Source organism: Myxocyprinus asiaticus, chromosome 2, assembly GCF_019703515.2.
Source record: "Myxocyprinus asiaticus isolate MX2 ecotype Aquarium Trade chromosome 2, UBuf_Myxa_2, whole genome shotgun sequence".
NCBI classification, from domain to species: domain Eukaryota; kingdom Metazoa; phylum Chordata; class Actinopteri; order Cypriniformes; family Catostomidae; genus Myxocyprinus; species Myxocyprinus asiaticus.
The window spans coordinates 4,954,522-4,978,615 of record NC_059345.1 but is presented as its reverse complement, the minus strand read 5'-3'; the positions used below and the strand labels follow the sequence as shown (position 1 = coordinate 4,978,615).

General features: G+C 39.0%; 1 protein-coding gene across 1 annotated transcript in view; it reads right to left on the bottom strand.

The window, feature by feature from the left end:
- Positions 1-24,094, bottom strand: part of LOC127453993 (ankyrin-2-like) — a 120,785-nt gene that overhangs the window by 87,584 nt on the left and 9,107 nt on the right. Inside the window, exon 2 of the mRNA XM_051720880.1 lies at positions 4,552-4,653. Within this exon, the coding sequence (XP_051576840.1) occupies positions 4,552-4,653 (102 nt within the window). The remainder of the gene's footprint in view (positions 1-4,551; positions 4,654-24,094) is intronic.

Here is a 24,094-nt window from a genome sequence, read left to right as displayed (position 1 = left end):
CCATAATTGGGGAGAAAAGGGGATAAAAAATAAATACAAAAAGTTCAGTTCATGCATAGAGTATTTTTTTTTTACATGCACGTCTACTAACTATTGCATCTAGAGCATGGGCGGTTCTTATGTGAAGGTTTGGCAGATGCAATCAAGCTTTCAAACTCCTTTCATGGTTTCTTGCTTGTTCAACTGATCTACAAACCCAATAACTACACCTAAAATTTGAGAGAAACTAGAACATATGAATGTTGTTTAAGCCCCTAACCCCTTATTCTCCTAAACCTAAAATCTGATTGGTGGAAGGCAATGCTTTCCAGGACCAACAAGGATATTGATCCAGGAACACATCCTGGAAAAATAGGGGTAGTGGCATTCTCATACTGAAGATCATTCTATTGGACAACAATGTGGACACTCCAATGAGCGAGTCATTAATATTTTGGACAGTTTTCCAGTAGAGAACAACTGTCCATTTTTAATGCATATATATATATACATACATACAGACAGACAAAAAGTTCATGTTGTTAACTGTTTGGAGTGCACAAGCATGCAGATGAAATTAAAAGCAAAGAGACATAAACCAAAAGTCACAATACTCGAAATACAGTTCCATCAAAATGTACTAATAATCCCAGACACACATTATAAACACGTCATAAGTTATGAAACCCTTTCCAACACCCACACGGACTGTGCTGACTTTAAGTAATAACACACTAGCCAGTAGCATAGAGTCAAGGGACATTTGATAAGTCAGACAGAAAGGACCATATGTCTCTTGTTTACAGCACTAGGCACACGCTGTTGCCATAGCAGAGCTAAAAACATGCTAACATGTTTTGCATGAGGCTGGCGACCTTTATGGAGCTCCAAAAATAGCAGCAATCTCTCTGGAGGCATGAGGAAGCACCAGAAAATCAGGTATAAAACAGTGTCAAAATTTTATCTGGCAAAGCATGGTATCATGGGAGATAAAATCGCAAATGTGACAAAGATAAATTAGCAGAGATTAGTAGTCAACAAAAATACTCGCTCTGTTTCAAAACCTACTTAAGTGAGCTTCATAGGCAGCTGCCTCCTAAGGCCATGTCCACACTAATATGCTTTTGCAAGAAAATGCATACATTTAGCTATGTTTACACAGCTCATCCACACAAGAACTGCATTTTCCTCCACCGAAAACAGAGATTTTCGAAAATGCACTCCATAACCGCATTCTTTGGAAAATGATGATGTTAGGAAACTGAAACCCGAGGTTCTGAACTCATGCCACGTCCACACTAATCCATGTTTGTTGTCAGTTTCATAACAGCAATGATTTCCAAAGTGTGCATTCATGGAGAGTGTTATTGAAAGCGACATTTTCAAAGGTCTCCATTTTCAGTGCCATTCTTGTGTGGATGAAAGCCATAAACCAAGCGAAATTAACGCATTTTCAAACTAAAACGTATTAGTGCAGACGTGGCCTTAAAGGAATAGTTCACCCAAAAATGAAAATTTTCTCATAATTTACTCATCCTCAATACTCCCGTATCAATTACTTTTATGATTCCTTTATGTGCTTTTTGGACCTTCAAAGTTCTGCCCACCATTCACTTGAATTGTATGGACCTGCAGAGCTGAAAAATTCTTCTAAAAATCTTCAGCAGAAAAAAGGAAGTAATACACACCTCTGAAATATTTTCTGAAAGTAATATTGATTTGTCAGCGCTCTATAAAGAACAGTAAATACTTCTTGTAATGCAGTGCATTAAGAAAGTATTCAGACCACTTCATTTTATTCACATATTGTTGTTGCAACCTTATGCTAAAATGCTTTAAATTGTTTATTTTTCCACATCAATCTACACTCCATACCCCATAATGACACTTTGCAACTTTGCAAATTTATTAAAAAGAAAAAACTGAACTATCACATTGACATAAGTATTCAGACTCTTTAGTCTTAAATTTAGCTCAGGTGCATCCCGTTTCTCTGGATCATCTTTGAGATGTTTCTACGCTTTGATTGGAGTCCACCTGTGGCAAATTCAATTGACTGGACATGATTTGGAAAGGGACACACCTGTGTATATAAGGTCTCACAGCTGAAAATGCATATCAGAGCAAAAACCAAGCCATGAGGTCAAAGGAACTGCCTGCAGAGCTCAGAGACAGGGTTGTGTCGAGGCACAGATCTGGGGAAGGCTACAGAAACATTTCAGCAGCATTGAAGGTTCCCAAGAGCACAATGGCCTCCATAATTCATAAAAGGAAGAAGTTTGGAACAACTGGCCAGTAGAGAGGTGACCAAGAACCCGATGGTCACTCTGGTTGAGCTCCAAAGATCATGTATGGAGATGGGAGAAACTTGCAGAAGGACAACCATCACTGCAACACTCCACCGATCTGGGCTTTATGTCAGAGTGGCCAGATGGAAGCCTCTCCTCAGTGCAAGACACATAAAAAAGCACCTAAAGGACTCTCAGACTGTGAGAAACAAGATTCTCTGGTCTGATGAAACGAAGATTGAACTGTTTGGCCTCAAATCCAAGCATCATGTCTGTAGGAAACCAGGCACTGCTCATCACCTGCGTAATACATTCCCAACGGTGAAGCATGGTGGTGGTAGTATCATGCTGTGGGGGTGTTTTTCAGCGGCAGGGACTGGGGGACTGGTCAAGGTTGAAGGAAAGCTGAACGCAGCAAAATACAAAGATATCCTTAATGAAAACCTGGTCCAGAGCGCTCAGGACCTCAGACTGGGCAGAAGTGCACTTTCCAACAGGACAATGACCCTAAGCACACAGCCATGACAATGCAAGAGTGGCTTAGGGACAACTCTGTGAATGTCTTTGAGTGGCCCAGCCAGAGCCCAGACTTCAACCCAATTGAACATCTCTGGAAAGACCTGAAAATGGCTGTCCACCGACGGTCCCATCCAACCTGACAGAGATTGAGAGGATCTGCAGAGAAGAATGGCAGAAAATCCCCAAATCCAGGTGTGCAAAGCTTGTTGCATCATAACAAAATGTGAAAAAAATGAAGGGGTTTGAATACTTTCTGAATGGACTGTATAGTTAATCACAAGTAGTCACTGAACAAGTTGTGACTGGAAAGTCTGTTACGTGGCCACTATACTAAAGGGTTAGTACACAAGTAACACAAATCATATCTGCAGGCCAACATGTAACATGAACTCTGTAAATTACAGTGCCAGAAGTTGAAGTCAATCGTTTTAGCTTTAGCCATCTCACTACTATTTGGCTCGGTAGTTCACAAATGCCACTTCAGACTAACTGGCATGAACTGATGTGTAGTAGATTCTACACCAGTCCTTTGAGCACTATGAGTCAATTTGAACAGGATCCACTTAGACTGGCCAAAACATTTATTCACAATGGGTAAAACTGAAGTGTCACCTCTGCATTTGTTCATTTCAAAGTTCATATCAGGCATATCTGAGACATTTGTGCAATTCACCTTGTGTATAACAATTCAGAATAATTATATAATCAGTCCACTGCATTCCTAATGGATCCTTAAAGGTACAGTTCACCCAAAAATGAAAATTCTCTCATTTACTCACACTCATGCCATCCTAGATGTGTGACTTTGTCTCTTCAGCACAACACAAATGAAGATTTTATAGAAGAAAATCTCAGCTCTGTAGGTCCATACAATGCAAGTAAATGGTGACCAAAACTTTGAAGCTTCAAAAAGCACATAAAAGCAGCATAAAAGTAATCCATACAACTCCTGTGGTTAAATTCATGTCTTAAGAAGCGACACAATTGGTTTTGGGTGAGCAGAAAAAAGAAAGTAATACACATCTGGGATGGCATGAGGGTGAGTAAATGAGAGAATTTTCATTTTTGGGTGAACTATTGTACCTTTTAATACCTTTAGGATACCTTTAATGGTATCCTTTTGGGATCCAAAACTGGCTTAACCAGTGGAGTGAATATGCAGTGACACTTTCTGTTTGGCGGAACAATGGAAAGTGGGGGTGTTCAGGAAACCTGTTGGAAAACATTAATTATTTTTTCAATTCAACTTGGTGGTGCCACTATGTCCAGTAGCAGGACATAATTCTAAAGCAATACACGCTGTGGTCCTGATAAAGATTACACAATATCCAATAGCAATTAAAGAAATATAAAAATCTCCTAGGAGCTTCAGTTAATCCAACAGGATCTTTTTTATATTCTAACAAACCTGGGACGTCGGATTCTCCGGCCATAACCACACAATACCTTTTCGGTCAATACACTTCATTTTCAGTTTCCTAATGTCATTGTTTTCCAAGTGTGCTGTACTCAAGAGCGTTTTAGAAAGTCTCAATTTTTGGTGAGGGAAAATGGTATTCCACTGTGGATAAAAGGTTTAAACATTACAAAATCAATGCATTTTCAACCAAAAACATATAAGTGTGGACGTGGCCTTTATTTGATCCCAGTAGGATCAAATCCTTTAGGATTGGTTCTAACTTACGATAGAAATCCCAATAGGGACCCTGTTCAATGCAAGCATTTTAAATAGTGTTTTTAATGTGTCGATGAAAGAGAGACTTACCTGGTTGCAAGTACCGATGTCGACTCCCCCCTTCAGATACTCCAGCACCTTGTCGATATTTCCTGCTCTTGCTGCTCGAAGAAAACTGGTGTTGCTGTCCGACTAGAAAAAAACAGAAAAATGAAATCATTAGCACAGGTGAACATCTTGGCATGTGACTTGATTCAAATTCAGGATGGGCTCAAATTACTGTAATAATGTACAGAAATTGTCCACCAGTAATCACATCTACATATGTAGCCTAATATATAGTTGTGAACTTAAAATAACATTCACTCAATAAAAATTAATCATGTTTGATTTTAGAGGTCGATTTTGAAGAATTCTGTTCGGTCCACATTACCAAGACACGTCATATAAAAAGTCTCAAAAAGCCTTTATATGCACAAGGCTCTTTTAAGCCTCACTGAGTCCAGACCAGGTTGGTCTAAAGTTAAATTTGTCAGAAGCAGCAAATAAAAAAGCTTTGCAGGCTGCACAGAGCTGCAGTGCAGCATTCAGACCTCAGCAGAAAGATTGCAGATACTCAAAGCCTTCACTAACTGCAGGATGATGAGAAAAGAGCTGCAAAGCACCTTTACTGAGCTGAGCAGATGGATTAAAGCAAGTGCTGTCCAGTTATCATTTTTTAAATACATTTTGTAAAAATGTCTTAAAAATAAAATTTAATAAAAATATAAAATAAGATAAAATACAATATACAGAATTATTAAATTTTATAAAATAAATTAAAAATTAATAAAAATATTAATAATAATTTAATTTTTATTTTATATAAATGTTTTTTTTTAAATATTTTTTAAAGTTTAAATAAATATTTTAATGTACTAAAATAAAATAAGGTTAAATAGGTTTAACATTTTTGTTGATATTACTTCTGGTATGTTCTATGGTTACAGAAAATTCATATACTGCACACAATATACATAGAGCAAAAAAAACAAAAGTAAGAGTAGTATGGTAGAATGCTTTGCTTTATATAGCCTGTATAAAAGGTGCAAGGGTGGCATACTATTTCCACTGGATTTTCAAAGTATGCATCCTTACATCACATGCTTTTTCAGCTAATATTGTCCACAACCTCTTGCGCTACAGAAGAGGAGTTTGTGACAGTTTTTACTATTTTAATTGTTTAAAAATGGAAATGAATGTGAGGCCAACACTACACAACAGTTTTAAAATGTATGGACCTAACAGCAAATGTTAAGATAATGAATTTACCTACATATCTAACACATGTAAATGCAAACAGTACATGTAAAAGGGGTCTGTGTATCAATATGCATTTTTTTTTATGTGTATGTCCTACTACTGCCTTTCTGCACACCCAAAAGTATGCACTTTCACATCACAATCAAAGTACACACTCGGGTATGTGAATTGGGATGCAGCCATACAATTACTGCTTTTGCTCAGCACTTGCTCACACAAAAATAGGCTCTGAAATTTGTCAGTTTGTCTTACAGCATCTCTTCTGCCTGATGCCCAATGCTAAATGTGATGCAACCTGTTTGAGTTAGTAAAGTTGTATTCCTCCTGGGAGCTGCAACAGACGCCAGGCACCCAACCATCAGCCTCAGACTGAGCTTGAACTGTCCCTGATGGAGTTCTCTATATACAGGAGTCATCTTATGATAACACTCTGGAGAGTTACATCCCTGTTCAGGGAGAACTGCAATTCTGAATGTAATTAATGTAGTTTTCCTTTAACTGGCATCAAAGCACTGACTTTCAGGTGGATGTGTAAGTTTACAATGTTTTCTAGCTCTTGCTATTTGTTTAACTACAGAGATTGAGGCAAGGTTTATCACTAGAAGAAACACTTTAAGTCAAGATTTATAGTGAACTAGATGGGTAAAGTTTGTCAAGATAATCTTTGATGTTGGTTTGAAAAAGCCTAGAGCTTAAAAGCTTGACGTTTGAAGGTTTAACAGGCCTGACAGACAGAAAGAACGTCTGACAGACAGACAGACAGACAGGCAGACTGACGGACTGGCCAACAGGCAGATCAACCGACCAACCCAGATAGATAAACAGACAGACAGACAGACAGACAGATAGATGGATGGAGTTTGAAATCAAGAACATTCTTTAGCCTGTTTGAACATTCCATCAATGTAAGTATATGGGATTTTTTGGATTCGGATCAGTTAGAAAAGTCATAGCAACCCGAGTCAGAACTGGTATGAATGTCTCTGCCAAATTTGGTGAATGTAGCTTTAAAGCTTTAGGAGAAATTGGAAATGTTGTTCTTGGTTTAGGGATTTTGGAAAAACCCTAAACAGCTTAAAGTGTAGAAAAGTATGTTGGCTTTTTCAAGCCAACATAACAAGGACTTACAGTACATTTTAATCTGTTTTTTACCAAAAGTTATCGTACCATTTCAGAAGACATGGATTGAACAACTCGAGTTGTATGAATTACTTTTATGATGCCTTTATGTCCTTTTTGAAGCTTGAAAGTTTTGGACCCCATTGACTTACACTGTATGGACCAAAACACCTTGTACATTCTTCAAATAATATTCGTTTCTGTTCCACACAAAAAAAGAAGAATGTCATACAAGTTTGAGATGGCATGAGGGTGAATCAATGATGAGAAAAGTTTCATTTTTTGGGTGACCTATCCCTGTTATGATATACAGAAGAGATCTAACATGGACAACAGCCAAATACATTATGCCAAACAAGCAGAGCCTAATTGACATGAATCTGTATGCTACAGAGAAAACACAATAGCAGATTGTCTTCAGTCAACCTACATAAACACTTGAATTTTAGTTTTAAAATGTTAGCTTTTTTTTTTTCAAGATTGAAATCTTAAAATTGCCCCTAGCCATGACCATGAGTTAAAAGAGCACATGATGACATCATCATGAGACATTTCATAATCTCTGAAACCTCCCATATAAAAATAAAAGTTTGGCTGTTTTGTGAAGTTTTATGATCTGATAGTATTATCTAACATGCAACAGAACTTTTGCTTCAGTGCTTCAGGGAATATCATTAAAGCCATCAAACACGATAAGAGATGCGTCAGAACAGCTCTGTTTGGTTAGCGGAGTATACAACATTCATTGAGTGAGTGCTGCTCTGCTTTAATCCATGTACTGTGTGAAGGATTTATGAATAATTAAATTTCCCATGACAACTAAAGCTAGAAACATTCTCATCCCTGCCCAGTAACCAAGGAGACCAGTGGTCCAACCCTTCTCTAAAGCTACACAACAAATCTACTTGTCTGTCAACAGGAATAATTCAGTTCAAATCATTTACATATATGACAAAGTACATTCCCTGCAGAAATGACTGGCTTTGACCAGCATCAGTTTCCAAGACTGCACTGGCCTTTGTCGTGCAGTGTGCTACTATACAAAGATGATTCAAAATTACAGAATGAAAGCAAGCCAACAAAGAACTGTCAAAAGACCTGCGTAACTAGGTAATGGAACTTTATAAAGATGGAAAAGGATATAAAAAGATATCCAAAGCCTTGAAAATGCCAGCCAGTACTGTTCAAACACTTATTAAGAAGTGGAAAATTCGGGGATCTCTTGATACCAAGCCAAGGTCAGGTAGACAAGGTCAAGGTCGCCTTGTTGTACCAACACAAAGAGGCACCAAAACACATTCCCGGACTCTCAGCTTCATCGTACCATGTTGGTGGAATGACCTTCCCAACTCCATCCGTGAAGCTGACTCACTCTCTGTCTTCACAAAACGACTAAAAACACATCTTTTCCATAAGCACTTAACCAGTCATTAAAAAAAATATATTTCTTGTTGCACATTAATCTGTTTTGAATACTATTCTGATGCTAGTGAAACTTTGTAATACAGCACTTTTCATGCCACTGTCTCCTTAAGATGATTCGCTTATGTCTTCCTCTTTTGTAAGTTGCTTTGGATAAAAGCGTCTGCCAAATGAATAAATGTAAATGTAAATGTAAAATGTAGACCAAGAAAGATTTCAGCCACAACTGCCAGAAGAATTGTTCGGGATACAAAGAAAAACCCACAGGTAACCTCAGGAGAAATACAGGCTGCTCTGGAAAAATACGGTGTGGTTGTTTCAAGGAGCACAATACAACGATCATTGAACAAAAATGAGCTGCATGGTCGAGTTGCCAGAAGGAAGCCTTTACTGCGCCAATGCCACAAAAAGCCCGGTTACAATATGCCTGACAACACCTTAATTTGGAGTGACGAGGCCAAAATAGAGCTTTATGGTCACAACCATAAGCGCTATGTTTGCAGAGAGGTCAACAAGGCCTATAGTGAAAAGAATACCATCCCCACTGTGAAGCATGGTGGTGGCTCACTGATGTTTTAGAGGTGTGTGAGCTCTAAAGGCACGGAGAATCTTGTGAAAATTGATGGCAAGATGAATGCAGCATATTATCAGAAAATACTGGCAGACAATTTGCATTCTTCTGCTTGAAAGCTGCGCATGGGAGGCTCTTGGACTTTCCAGAACGACAATGACCCTAAGCACAAGGACAAGTTGACCCTCCAGTGGTTACAGCAGAAAAAGGTGAAGGTTCTGGAGTGGCCAACACAGTCTCCTGACCTAAATATCATCAAGCCACTCTGGGGAGATCTCAAACGTGCGGTTCATGCAAGACGACCAAAGACTTTGCACGACCTGGAGGCATTTTGCCAAGATGAATGGGCAGCTATACCACCTGCAAGAATTTGGGGCCTCATAGACAACTATTACAAAAGACTGCACGCTGTCATTGATGCTAAAGGGAGCAAGTATTAAGAACTAAGGGTATGCAGACTTTTGAACAGGGGTCATTTCATTTTTTTCTTTGTCGCCATGTTTTGTTTTATGATTGTGCCATTCTGTTATAACCTACAGTTGAATATGAATCCCATAAGAAATAAAAGAAATGTGTTTTTCCTGCTCACTCATGTTTTCTTTAAAAATGGAACATAGATTACCAATTCTCCAAGGGTATGCAAACTTTTGTGCACAACTATACCATGCAATAATTTACTTTCAAACCCAGAAATGTGAAAAGGGTCCACTGGTGCAAGTTATTCCAATATTTGTTATCAAAATATGATGACTTCCTTCACCTCAGAAAAGACTGTCTAATTTATCAACCCCAGTTTTACTCAGAAATGTGTCAAACTATGGAAGTTTGTTTGTTTGTTTTTAACGCGATGTCAGCTTTTATGTCTATTTACAGTGTAATCCAGGTTAAAATATAAAAACAGATTAAAAAAAAAATAGGGATGTCATAAATATCGATATATCGATTATTGATTGGCATGTTATTTTATCTATATATTTTTGAGGCACTGATAAATTAAAATTAGACATTTAAATTAGAAGCCCAATTTGCACGCTTTCCAATTGTCTCAGTTGACCTCTGATTAACCACAAGATGGCGACGTAACATTTACTGAAACACACACACTCAGGACGAGCTGAAGCGGCACAGGAGATGGTAGTCCAAAGTTACGAAAGATTTGGTACTTCTTCAAGTATGAACAGTGACGTTGATAAGTTTGCAGGTTAGTGTACGAAACTGTTGTAACTGCGCAAACTGGACGATTCGAAATGGCGATGTTTATTATGCAATTTCTCTGTATGTGGCCTTGAATAGGTCTTTCATTCAAGCTGTCAAACCACAAAACGACATATTTGTAACTGAAAATACATTGTGTAGGCTCTATGAAAGATACATGTTCACAATAGATAGCTAGAGTAAATAATCTTTGTCCTTTGATAATGATTTGGGTCAAACTTAATGGAAAACTATACGAGTTGTGTTGAGAAATATGTTTGAAAAGACAAAGACTATTGTGCAACGAGCAGCCCAATTTATATCTGCAAAAAGTTCCCATATATATATATATATATATCGATAATCATCTGGAAAATCTTACGATTTTCGATGCGTGAAAAAGGCATCGATCCCATGCCTACTAAAAACCTATAAAAGTAAATACAGCAGAAAAGATTCAGTACTTCCTACACTGAATAAGTTAAAGCATAAACTTGAAAATATTGAGTACATTTTACATTTGTACTCAATTCAAATGTGTACAAAAATAATGCTCTAGCTTATTTATGATTGTTTGTTATCTTTACAATGCGTCATCATATATCAATCAAAACCTTGTCATATTAATTAGCTAATTTGAGTAAATTTCACAGGTAAATAAAATAAGTAAATTTTACTTAACTTTTCAAAGCTGATGTTCTCTTTCTAACATTTGATCGGTATCACACTATGGGAATTCGCCTCTGGAAGCAATGATACCATGTCTGTCAGCTGACAGACCAATCACAGCAGTGATAAGAGAGCCCAACCTCCCTATATAAGACACCACCACAGGTCTCTTCTTCATTCTCCACATATCTCTTCTCCATGCAACTGAAAGCTATTCTCAGCAGGACTCGCAAGGAGTGGTCGCTAAACAGTTCGTTAGATGAGCCGTTCAGGCCAAGCTGATGGAGGAGATGGTGTGGAAAATTGGCGCTGGGGCGCCGGATGCGGCATTGTGGGAGGAAATCTGCGTCATTGTGAATCACAACTTGCACACATCAAGAGGAGCCATCCAGAGCTGCGGCCACATCATGGGTCTTGCCGTCGTGGGTGAACAGGCTCTTTGGCTGGGTTTGTCGGGTTTGTCTGACAGAACCAAAAGCCCTTTTCGGGGGGATACGGTTTCTACGATGCGGCAGCAGTGTGATTCAAGGAAGAAAGATTGGGAGGCATTTGAAACTTGCCTTCCCTGAAAAGTCACTGCTCAAGATTCACAGTCATCATGTTCTGGGTTCCCAACCCATTTTAAAGGTGGGCAATCTGGATTCAGGACCGCCCCTGCAGTCAGTGCAGGGAGGGGCACAGCTGAAACAGCCCCAGCCGAAAAGTAAGTCTTCTTTTGCAGCAGCGGCTGCCAAACATCGCCCATCTAACCCTCAGAGGAACAAGATAAGGCGGGGGACCTAACCAGTGTGCTGGTTCGGGACATGGAGTGGGTGAACAGCACTCGCAGAGTCTCTGTTCCACTTGTTCCTCAAGAAGAGAGTTTGATTTCCCCCCCTCCAGCCAAGAGGACTCGGCAGTGGAGTCGAAAACTAAGTTTCGTGTTGCACGGCTCTTACAAAAAGAGTTTAAGGAGAGTGTTGGCACCAGTTCCCCCAGTACCTCTGAGTTTGCATTTCCCCTCTCCACCCATGGGGTCAGAAAAGAGAGAGGAAGACAGTTTGTACGAAAACATGAGTGTTACAAAAATAAAACGATTCTCTGTTCATCCAGGCAGTGGACCAAGGGCACAGCAATGTGTGAAAATAAACACAAAAAATAAACACATGCAGCACCATCGGTGAGCGAGAGCTACAGCGGTCCCCTCTCTGCTCATGCAGAAAGTTGGACCGACCTTGCATTTCTACGGGCAGGGGTTCCGCTAGAGCAGGTCTCCAGGCGCATCGTGGTTACGACGGACGCCTCCAAGACGGGCTGGGGCACCGTATGCAATGGGCACACAGCTGCCGGCTCCTGGACAGGCCCACGGCTGCGTTGGCACATCAACTGCCTCGAGTTGTTGGCAGTACTGACCCTGTACTGGGGTAGATGCTCCACATGTGCTGGTTCCCCGTAGGTGACCCCATGTGATATCTTCTGCTAAATCATTTCCCTGTCGGTAAACTGCATCTTCCTTGGGCAGAGGCCCCTCTGCCCCTGGTCACCATGTTTGTAGAAACTCCTCCCCCCTCAGGTAGGACCTACCATGCAACTTCTCCACATGACATACTTCTGACAAGACTCGGTAAGACCATGTGACATATTTCCACTCAAAATATCCCCCCCACCTCTCTGTGCGGGGTGTGGTCTCTGCGTTGTCTTCCCCTTGGGAGTGACACCCCCCCCGACGTAGACATTTATGGTCCCCAGTCGGTTAACAAATTCTACCCTTTTTGGGGAGATAAAAGAGGAAAAGAGGCAACGGCTGGGCTAGCCTGCCCCTATTTGTTGGGTAGTCAACTTGTTCCCGAAAGACTGTTGGGGGAGGTTACGTGACAGCCTGGTGCACTGGCTATGAGGCACACAGCGGTCTGCCCATCTTGCACCGCCAGTCCACGTAACACAGTTCAGCTAGTTGTGGCATTTTGTATAGGGACCCCTAGTGTCACTACATCGACACAACGTCAAGTGAGTGACAGATAGGAAACGTCCTCGCCAATTCCCATTGGCCTTTTTTCGAAAAGCAGAGGTATTTGGGGCTCCCAAGAGTGACCCCTAGTGTCACTACATCAACACAACGTCTCATTCCCTCCATAAGGGAACAGAGGTTACGAAAGTAACCAGGATGTTATCACCTGCAATTCGCTGTAAAACCACCTCTCTTCAACAAGGTGTTAATGTCAACAGCAGAGGGGGAGTTAGCTCAGTTTCTGGAGGTATTTTGTCATCCCCAAGAGAGGGGGAGGACTCCATCCCATTCTCGATTTGCGGAACCTCAACAAACACCTCAGAAGGTACAAATTAAAAATGCTCACACTCAAAATGCTCTCTCAATTTTTTCATGCCAGAGACTGGTTTACGTCAGTCAATCTGAAAGACACATATTTTCACGTTGGCACACAGAAAATTCCTAAGGTTTGCTTATCAGGGAGTAGCCTACGAATTTTTGATGGTGCCTTTCGAACTGTCATTAGCACTGAGAGTGTTCAGCAAGTGTGTGGAAGCAGCACTAACGCTGCTGAGATTAATGGGTCTCAGGGTGTCTGCTTACCAAGATGATCTACTGCTCTGTGCTCCGTCGCGGCAACAAGCAAAGATAGATACGAGAGTGCTGGTGTCTCATTTATACGACACAGATTTAAAAATAAATGAGACAAAGAGCTGTCTGGTGCCCTCGCAGGAAATAATATATTTGGGCCTCAGATTAAACTCCGATCTGTATCGAGCGTTTCTGTCAGAGGAACGCATCGGATCGATTCACAGCTGTTTGTCCCTTTTTCAGAGAGGGGAAAAAAGTCTCATAAAGACTATGTCTACACCTATTGGGTCTGATGGCCTTGACGGCATCAGTCATTCCATTGGGACTATTGCGAATGAGAGAATTTCAGCACTGGATAGCAGCGCAGCACTTGTGTCCTTGCCGTCATTAAAATCAGAGGGCGACAGAGGGGAAGGGGATGCTCGCGCGCCGTCATTGGAGAATCCACGCTTTCCTTCATGGGGGAATCCCTTTGGGGGCAGTCTCTCTGAGTAAAGTGGTGATGACAGATGTGTCACTCACAGGTTGGGGCGCAGAGTGAGAAGGCAGAATAGTGAATGGGGTTTGGCCCGTGTCACTACGCAACACGCACATAAACTTTCTGGAGTTACTGACAGTGTTTCTAGCATTGAAGCACTTTGTACAGTTCCTTCAAGGCCACAATGTCCTATCGGACACCATGACAACAGTGGCATACATAAACAGATGACGCACGTTCTGGGAGTGAATACGGGGGCGGATCTCCTGTCCATCAATTTCTGTGTATTTTTTAATTAAATATGGACATAAAAAGTCAATTTAAATTAAAATATATGTTCCTATTGTTCAACTGACTGCAAATCCTTATGGGTTTGATTCCCAAGGAACATCTTATAAAACGGATACCCTGAATGTAAGTGCTTTGGAGAAAATTGCCTGCTAAATGCATAAATGCACTGTTAAAGATGCACTCAGTAACTTTTGCCTTTGTGTCATCTAGGACTTACACTGACACCTAGCGGCTTGGATGCAGCATTATTTAAATCAATAGTTTTCAGTTTCAGATGCCATTGTAGAAATGTAGTTTTCACAGTCAGCCATGATTAGTTTAATCAGTGTGTGAAAGTGTCAAATAACAGGACGGTTACTGAGATTAAGCGAGTAGTATTCGGCTGGTCATGTGATTCTAACATGGCAGCCCCCATGTGCAGACCCTCTCCATGTAGAATAAAACAGCTGATATGACTGGAGTTTTCATTTTAATGTTAGTGGTCATGATTTCTTACATATATTGCAAAATTACAATTCATGTCTTTAAACTTGTTAAACTTTTTTAATGAGTAAAAAATTACTGTATGCACCTTTAATGTAAATACAGTTAAATGTTTTAAATTGAGCTGAGAGCACCCCATTGGTAGCTAAAAGAAAGATCAAATTAGCCCAAACATGCAAGTGTCACAGGATGTAGAAGTTTGTGAATGAGTATGTTTGAATTCATCGAGTTTCTGCAGAATTATGTGGGTGCAGATACAGACCTACTCGCCCACAAGATTAAATCAACATGCAGCAAATAAAATAAGAGCTTTTTGCTTATCATCCTCTTTACTATCTCTGGCTGGCTGGCTCTCTCAGTCCCCCCCCATTTATTTCTATTAATACCTTGTGAACTAACAAGCAGATAAAGCAGATCCAACAATAGCTGTTTTTCATTTACTCAAGTTGCACAACATACACTAATTGCTTTTAAAAATAGCACAGCACAAACAGCAGGTCTTTCTAATATCGCATTCCCATCCCATCTGATCCTAGAAGAAAGAAAAATCACAAATGAAATATCTTTTATATCTTAATTCTTTCTTAATTGTTTCAACAATGAGATTAAATGAGAGCAATGATTTTAAAACGTCACTGTGTTTTCAACATTTAATGTGGAGTCAACCGCTTCGCAAACATTTTTCAAACTGTGCTCAGATATGCCAAGATACCAAAGTCTGCGATTAAAAGTTTAAATTTCAATATGAACTCTCAAATTACTCATCAAATGTTCATAGCTCAATGATCAACTTTATTTTTAACATCCATGTCCTCAGTTAACCAATAACTGTATGCAACTCAAAAATACGTAGTGTACTTATCTACTTGAACTTGACATCACAATTGTGATCCCACTCACATTCATATAAAGGTCATGCAAGGATTATAGCTGCCATGGAAACAGCATTTTTAAAACCCTACTAACACAACTAACACAAAACCCTCTTGTCTACTATGCACAACAAATGCATCTGATGACATCAGTGTTGATGACTTAGTTTAAATACTATAAGTGCACAAACATACCCTAATAAGATAAGAAATGAAAGATAAACAAGAAAAAAAAAGAAAAAAAAATCAACAATACATCACTGAAATACCATGAGAAATAAATGTAGGTGGATTATGGAAAGTCATAGTAAACAAGTGTGCTTTGAGATCATTTTTAAAAGTGCTATTTAAGTCAACTTCGTATAGGAAGAGAGCTTTACAGCTTGGGCCATAGTGACTTTTTCAGACATGTTTCAGATATAACCAGCAAGCTGAATGATTGGAGTATGCTGCGTTCCATTCAAATTTGAAAGTCAAAGTTTCCTATTTGGAGGTCTATTTTCGTGATTGCGCAAAGCACAGCGCTATGCACAAAGACCATACGCCACGTCTTGTTCAATTTTCGTGAGAGTACCAATTCTAAGTGCTATCTGTAGGTGTATTATTGAATGGTAATGAAGTGGCGCAATTTGCTATTTTCACTTTAAATTTGCTATGAACACTAAGACATTTCTACAAATGAATTGAATTTTTCACTATCAAAATCGACCGGTAGAAGTGAAGTGCATTCCGATACAATCACTGTTAATACTAGCCATGATTTGTGTGTCAGTAGATGAAAATGATTAATTAAACGTACATTCTCTATAATTTAACGAAGCCTACAAATCCTGACGAGAGCCACATTTTCCATGCATATACAGGTGCATCTCAATAAATTAGAATGTCGTGGAAAAGTTCATTTATTTCAGTAATTCAACTCAAATTGTGAAACTCGTGTATTAAATAAATTCAGTGCACACAGACTGAAGTAGTTTAAGTCTTTGGTTCTTTTAATTGTGATGATTTTGGCTCACATTTAACAAAAACCCACCAATTCACTATCTCAAAAAATTAGAATACATCATAAGGCCAATAAAAAAAACATTTTTAGTGAATTGTTGGCCTTCTGGAAAGTATGTTCATTTACTGTATATGTACTCAATACTTGGTAGGGGCTCCTTTTGCTTTAATTACTGCCTCAATTCGGCGTGGCATGGAGGTGATCAGTTTGTGGCACTGCTGAGGTGGTATGGAAGCCCAGGTTTCTTTGACAGTGGCCTTCAGCTCATCTGCATGCTTTGGTCTCTTGTTTCTCATTTTCCTCTTGACAATACCCCATAGATTCTCTATGGGGTTCAGGTCTGGTGAGTTTGCTGGCCAGTCAAGCACACCAACAGCATGGTAATTTAACCAACTTTTGGTGCTTTTGGCAGTGTGGGCAGGTGCCAAATCCTGCTGGAAAAGAAATCAGCATCTTTAAAAAGCTGGTCAGCAGAAGGAAGCATGAAGTGCTCCAAAATTTCTTGGTAAACGGGTGCAGTGACTTTGGTTTTCAAAAAACACAATGGACCAACACCAGCAGATGACATTGCACCCCAAATCATCACAGACTGTGGAAACTTAACACTGGACTTCAAGCAACTTGGGCTATGAGCTTCTCCACCCTTCCTCCAGACTCTAGGACCTTGGTTTCCAAATGAAATACAAAACTTGCTCTCATCTGAAAAGAGGACTTTGGACCACTGGCAACAGTCCAGTTCTTCTTCTCCTTAGCCCAGGTAAGACGCCTCTGACGTTGTCTGTGGTTCAGGAGTGGCTTAACAAGAGGAATACGACAACTGTAGCCAAATTCCTTGACATGTCTGTGTGTGGTGGCTCTTGATGCCTTGACCCCAGCATTCCTTGTGAAGTTCACCCAAATTCTTGAATCGATTTGGCTTGACAATCATAAGGCTGCGGTTCTCTTGGTTGGTTGTGCATCTTTTTCTTCCACACTTTTTCCTTCCACTCAACTTTCTGTTAACATGCTTGGTTACAGCACTCTGTGAACAGCCAGCTTCTTTGGCAATGAATGTTTGTGGCTTACCCTCCTTGTGAAGGGTGTCAATGATTGTCTTCTGGACAACTGTCAGATCAGCAGTCTTCCCCATGATTGTGTAGCCTAGTGAACCAAACTGAGAGACCATTTTGAAGGCTCAGGAAACCTTTGCAGGTGTTTTGAGTTGATTAACTGATTGGCATGTCACCATATTCTAATTTTTTGAGATAGTGAATTGGTGGGTTTTTGTTAAATGTGAGCCAAAATCATCACAATTAAAAGAACCAAAGACTTAAACTACTTCAGTCTGTGTGCATTGAATTTATTTAATGCACTAGTTTCACAATTTGAGTTGAATTACTGAAATAAATGAACTTTTCCACGACATTCTAATTTATTGAGATGCACCTGTATAAGAGCATGTCACTGTCATAGGAATATGTCTAACATTCAACAAGGATACATGATACACAAAAGAGGTACAGTAAATCCATATTTCTATTCTTCTAATTCATTGCATACACACCATTTATACTACTAACTTCATATGAATGTGCTGTCTTTATTTATATTTTATATAATATATAATAGGACGAAACTGGAGAAGAAGCTTTGTGCATGCAATTTCGCCAAGCCCACTTGCGCCTAGACTTAGCACATGCTTGCATGAAAATACCAAAATGTAATGGTCATGCCTACTGACTTTATGCTTGACTTAAAGCAAAGTGTTGCGCATAGCGCAACCGCTCTTCAAATAGGGCCCTTGAAGTGCAATAGAATGCCGCTCAAAGTCAAACTTCCGAAATCCACAACACCAATTTCACCAAAACTTGTGTGTGGGGGTCGATTGAACATGACGGCACCCAGGAAAATGTACACAGTTTGGAATAAAAATTCACATTAAAGCAAATAAATTGCATCTATGAGTCAAAGTTCCGAAATTACATGATAGTAAGACCTGTTTAGCAGACTTTACAGAGAGGTGTGTAAAACAAATAAACCTGCTGATATTCATACACCTGCAGAACACATGCTAGCATTCCATAGCATTACTTATCATCTGCAATCTGGCTTCTTTGTTGGCAGTCAAACACACTGAAACTTTGTGGTAGCATTACTATTTGGTTCCTTTATACTTCATCTTCTGAGCGGCAGGAAATGGAATGCCTGTATAATCGGAAGCCAAACGTATCAAGTAGGAATATCCCACATTCGACTTTATAATCACATTGCAAAGACAAATCAGGCTAACACAATAAAGACATTTAAAAATGAATAAAATAATCTTGAAATCAATTTTATAAGACACAGGTAGCCACTGAAGGGATTTATGTGTCAAGAGTAAAATAATTTTATAGTCTAGAAATAGTGAGCATTCTAAACTCTTTGTAAATGTTTGATAGAGCTCTTAAGTACCTAGACAGGCCAGCCACAACACTACTGAAACAGCACAAAATGATCCACTAATTGAAGTATCATATCATTTGAAAATTGATAAGAGTAGATATCATTTATAATTGAAAAGTTCAATTAAAATCAGTTAAATAATAAAGGGTCCAGAATAGACCCTTAGGGGACACAATGAAGATGCAATCCTGTAGCTGTCATCCTGCATAAAATATAAAATTTGCAGGGAATATTTCATTTGAATAAATTTGTCTGAGGTTTAAAAAAATGCTTTTAAAGGTTCCAGAATCGAAATCAAAGGTGATCCGCCAGCATAAGGTCCGCCAGCTTTCCCATTCATCCTAATGGCAGTTGCTGATGTAATATAATATAATATAATGATCGCAAGAGATGTATTTTGTCACAATGCACAGCTACTTTTGAATGACTGACAATGGAGAAACAGGCTGTTTGCCAGAATAATGGTATATAGTTAAAGCCATAATCCATGTTCAATACAAGGTAAGCTCAATCAACAGCATTTGTGGCATAATGTTGATTATCACAAACATTTATTTTGACTCGTCCCTCCTTTTCTTTAAAAAAAAAGGCAAAAATCGAGGTTACAGTGTGGCACTTACAAAGGAAGTGAATGGGAGCAATATCTGAAAGGGTTAGAGGCAGAAATGTGAAGTTTCTAATTTTATAGAAGCACAGATTAATTATCCTGTTAAAACTCATGTATTATTTGAGCTGTAAAGTTGTTTATATCATCAATTGTACAGTCATTTTAGGGTTTTGGGGTATAAGGCATTAAGTCGTCATAGAACTGAAGTTGTAAAATCGGATATAACTATATACTGAAAAGGTTAGTATCGATTTTATCACACTAAAATCATGTCAACACGCATATGGTTTATGTCTTATGGCTATACTTTTGAAACAGTATTATGAAATGTTTACAAATTGGCCCCATTCACTTCCATTGTAAGTGCTTCACTGTACCCTTGATTTTTGCTTTTTTAAAGAAATTTTGACAAGTCAAAATTCATTTTTGTGGTAATACCAGCCAAACCTGTCCTAACCCCTAGATCAAGCCAATTTCCAGATCCAGTAAGAATGCACAGATAAATCTAGTTGAAGATCTCCAACAGCACTTTTTTGTAAAAAAAAAAATAGTGGGTGTGGTGCTCAAATAAACAACCATGTAAACAACTGTCAACATTACACAAAAGCACATCTTGAGAGCAGAGAAAAAAATTACAGCAACCAACAGATGCGATTAAAGAATAGCCTTGTAGCAAAACCCATAAGAAACATGAAGAAGGCTAATCTGCAACTGCTAAAAATACAGACTAACCAACAATCTTAAAATAAAACTGAAACACCTTAATCCAGAAATTGCAAGTCAAAAAGATCCAACACTTAAACTATGGTAAGAGGCAGGTACCTATGAAAAGACATGGAGGTCTCCTAAAATATCTTACCAGGGATTCCATGCTTTCACTTTGGCCTGATTCAACAGCTGGAAGGGTATCATCTTGTGCAGGATTGTCAACTCTATGTGATTTACGCATCGCTGCATTGCCCATGATGAGTATACAAGGTATATAGCATCCTGGAAAACTCAAATTCGTCCATACTTTTGGGCCTCCATTTCTGGGCCCAACAGAGAACTACCACAGTGTCCTATCAGTTCACTGTTTACACAGACAACCAGTCCCTTCCATAACCTGTAGATCTCTACTGCAGCTAACCACTGGCTGTCAAGGCTTCTCCTTCATTGCTAATTTGAGCCCAGGCTATGTTTACACCCACCAGCCAAGTTATGCATGTCAATGGTGGTATGTTTGGGAAGGGGAGGGTGGCATGGCCAAAACAGAGGGGGAAAGGTGGGAGTTTGAAGTGGCCTCTTCTGAGTGTCCAGTGCTGTGGAATTCCATCCAATGGCCACTAAGGATTGGATTAACAGAAGCAGCTCTGTCCAATGAGCATTCTAGAAATGTGAAGATTTGGATATTTATGATGTCAGATGTGTATGGGATGAGTGGGTTGAGATCATTCAAGGTTATCTGCTGCTATTGGGTATAGTTGATCATGAAATACCTTTGGCAAGTTGACATGTCCTGCAGTGTGACATGCTACACTCCATCTAAAACTATTTTAAACAGCATTTTGCTAATACTTTTGTAATTATTATGCATGCAGCTTTTTACGACTTCTCGGCAACATGTCGATATTAATCGAGAGACTATAAGGAAGCTTCATTTGTCACACCGCAGGACCATTTACAATTAACTAGTGGAGGTTAAAGGGGTTTTTATTAAAGAGAATACAATTTTTGTTGATATTTGGACATACTGTATAAGAGGTATGTGTACTATAAAAACATACTGTAAGTTTCTGAACTTAAAACTTCCTCCCCACTCTAAAGAGAGCATTTATAGTTACCACCCTGCTGAAACATCTCATTTTGAAATCTGTGTGTTCGTGATGTCACAAGACATTACTAATTTGCATTTACACACCCCACAACATGTGTCATCATCGTGGTGCTCACGCCCATTGGTGCTCAGTTCGTAAACAGAGAGAGAGCAGGCCAGACAGGCCTTGTGTGTTCTACTAGTTATTCCTGAACACCAAAGGGGACCCACCTGGACAATTTTGAATAATTTTTGTATATAAACATGCACTAGACAGACGTCTTTGACCATTGTCATGTATCTCGTGGCACTTTTAAAAGACGCAGTGCCAAGTTACTACTCTGAAAAGGAGACAACATTCTATTTCATTCAGCTATTCTGCCTCTTGCTGTTTTTAGCAAAAATGCATCCCGGATGTATTCTTTCGCACATCTGCACTATTTTTAATTGTTGGTGTATGTAAACATGCACTAGATGGACGTCTTTGACCGTTTTGATGCATATCCGGCAATGTGTGCCTCGGTGCAGGATGATACTCTGTGTGCGTCTTGTGGATGTGTCTTCAGCATATCAGTATTGTATGATTTTTTGGCTCATATCAGCATGGATTGCTTGTGAACCAGTCATAATACGATTCAAGCTTTGCAAAGGAACTGTTATTGAAGGATGGGGCAGTTAAAAACACTATTGGACCCAATCGAAAAACATAAAACAGTTCCATTCATGAATATTTCAAATGTCATGACTTTTTGATCATTTATGGTGCTGCTGTGTTTGAGTGAACAGTTTAATATATTCAGATGCAATGTGTTGGATGTGCATTATGTGTAAACCCTGAAATTTAGTTTTAAATTAACATTATCAGTGGAACTCAGGGAACATAAAATTATAAAAGAAGAGTATTTCATGACCCCTTTAAATATGTTTACAAATGGTGAAAAACTTACAGAGAAAAGGTAAATCTTGTTTTTAAAAAAAGTCCATGGACACCTTATACATCATCTTCCCTGTTACAAAAGGTTTGATAAGACAAATGAAGTAATGCACAGTAGCAATAAAAAAAAATTACAATGTGTGCTCTGCTTTATATATATATATATATATATATATATATATATATATATATATATATATATATATATATATATATATTTGTGTTTTTGTTTGTTTCTTTTTTTGCGCTATAAAATAATGATCATATTCTGAAATATTTTAAACTATACTGTATCAGAGTACAAAATGTTCAAAAATGCTTTGCAAAACCATGCTAAGCCATGCTGTATAATATGCCTGTATAGTACAATGCATGTTGATTAATTATGTTGAAGTCAATGCGAAATGCCGTTCGCAGTGCATTTTACTTCCTGGCTTATTTCCAAGTGAAACAGGATATTCAATGAGAAAAAAACATATAAGGCAGGACTTGATTTTCCACATGAAGAACTTATTAGATTGTGGGTGTTACAAACCAAAATGGAGATAGGTGGTTGGAGGGGTGGGGTTAAAAAACACTAAGGACAAACTATATATAGGCTATACAGTATACAGTATATATATATATATATATATATATATATATATACACACACACACACACAAATCAGCCGCTCACTGGATGTTTTTGGCACCATTCTGAGTACACTCTAGAGACTTTTGTGCGTGAAAATCCCAGGAGATCAGCAGTTACAGAAATACTCAAACCAGCCCATCTGGCACCAACAATCATCCGTGCGATTATCTAATCAGCCAATCGTGTGGCAGCAGTGCAGTGCATAAAATCATGCAGATACGGGTCAGGAGCTTCAGTTAATGTTCACATCAACCATCAGAATGGGGAAAAAAATGTGCACAGTAAGACCCTGAATGTTCATTAAGTAAGTAAATAGGGTACATTTTGAAATCGTGTTGAGCTTTAGTTTGGAAACATGAATGCAAAATGCAGACAAACTGTGTGTTTATTGATTGTACTGATAAATGTATTGATTTAATCTTCAAGATCAATGATACATTTCAGTTGGCACTGCTCTCCTTGTCCTTTGCTTTGTCATTCCGTGAGTGTGTGTGTGTGTGTGTGTGCGTGACAAGTTCACCAGATGCATTTGTTCTCCTTTCAGCTGACTTTTAGTGAGCTCAGCATAGAACCTAACAATCACTAAAAATAAACTTTTTCAAACATTTCCAAGGGACAAATTGTGAAAATTGGTCACAATGTATTGTGAGAAGCGCTATACAAATAAAAATGCCACGAATTGATAAATGACTCAGAAGAACTAAGTTTGTGTATATTAGATGTGACCTATGATATTAAGAGAGCACAACCTATTAAAGTACTGTACAACTATCCCTCACTGCCTTATTTTCATTTGGGACAAATTAAATATGCTCTAAGATGTAAGGTGGGCCATAGGACACGTCGGGTGGGCCGAACAGTTGGAGGGGTGGGTGTAGGTATAATTTTCAAGGTGGGCCAACTTCATGATTGGGTGGGCCAGTCCCACCCAGGCCCCCCTGTGGAGCCAGGCCTGCCATCTACCTTGACTAAGGTTTACAGTGTAGATCAATATGCCAAAGAATTAGAACAACCAGATCTTACAGTGAAATCAGAAACAGCAGGTTCACTTTTCTTCAGCTAAAACCGGTCTGTGCTTAACTAAATTCTAAGCACTATCCCCAGTGGCCAAAGCGGTAAGTGTTGTTGGGCGTATGAGCATGTGTGAGCGCCATTTTCAGGTGTAATGTCCTCAGAGGTGCGCAAAAAGTGAGTTGTGAAGTGTATTGTTTTCAGCTGTACAGGCTGTAATACAGTGAAGAGGAATGTATATTTTATATTTTATAAACTGTACTTC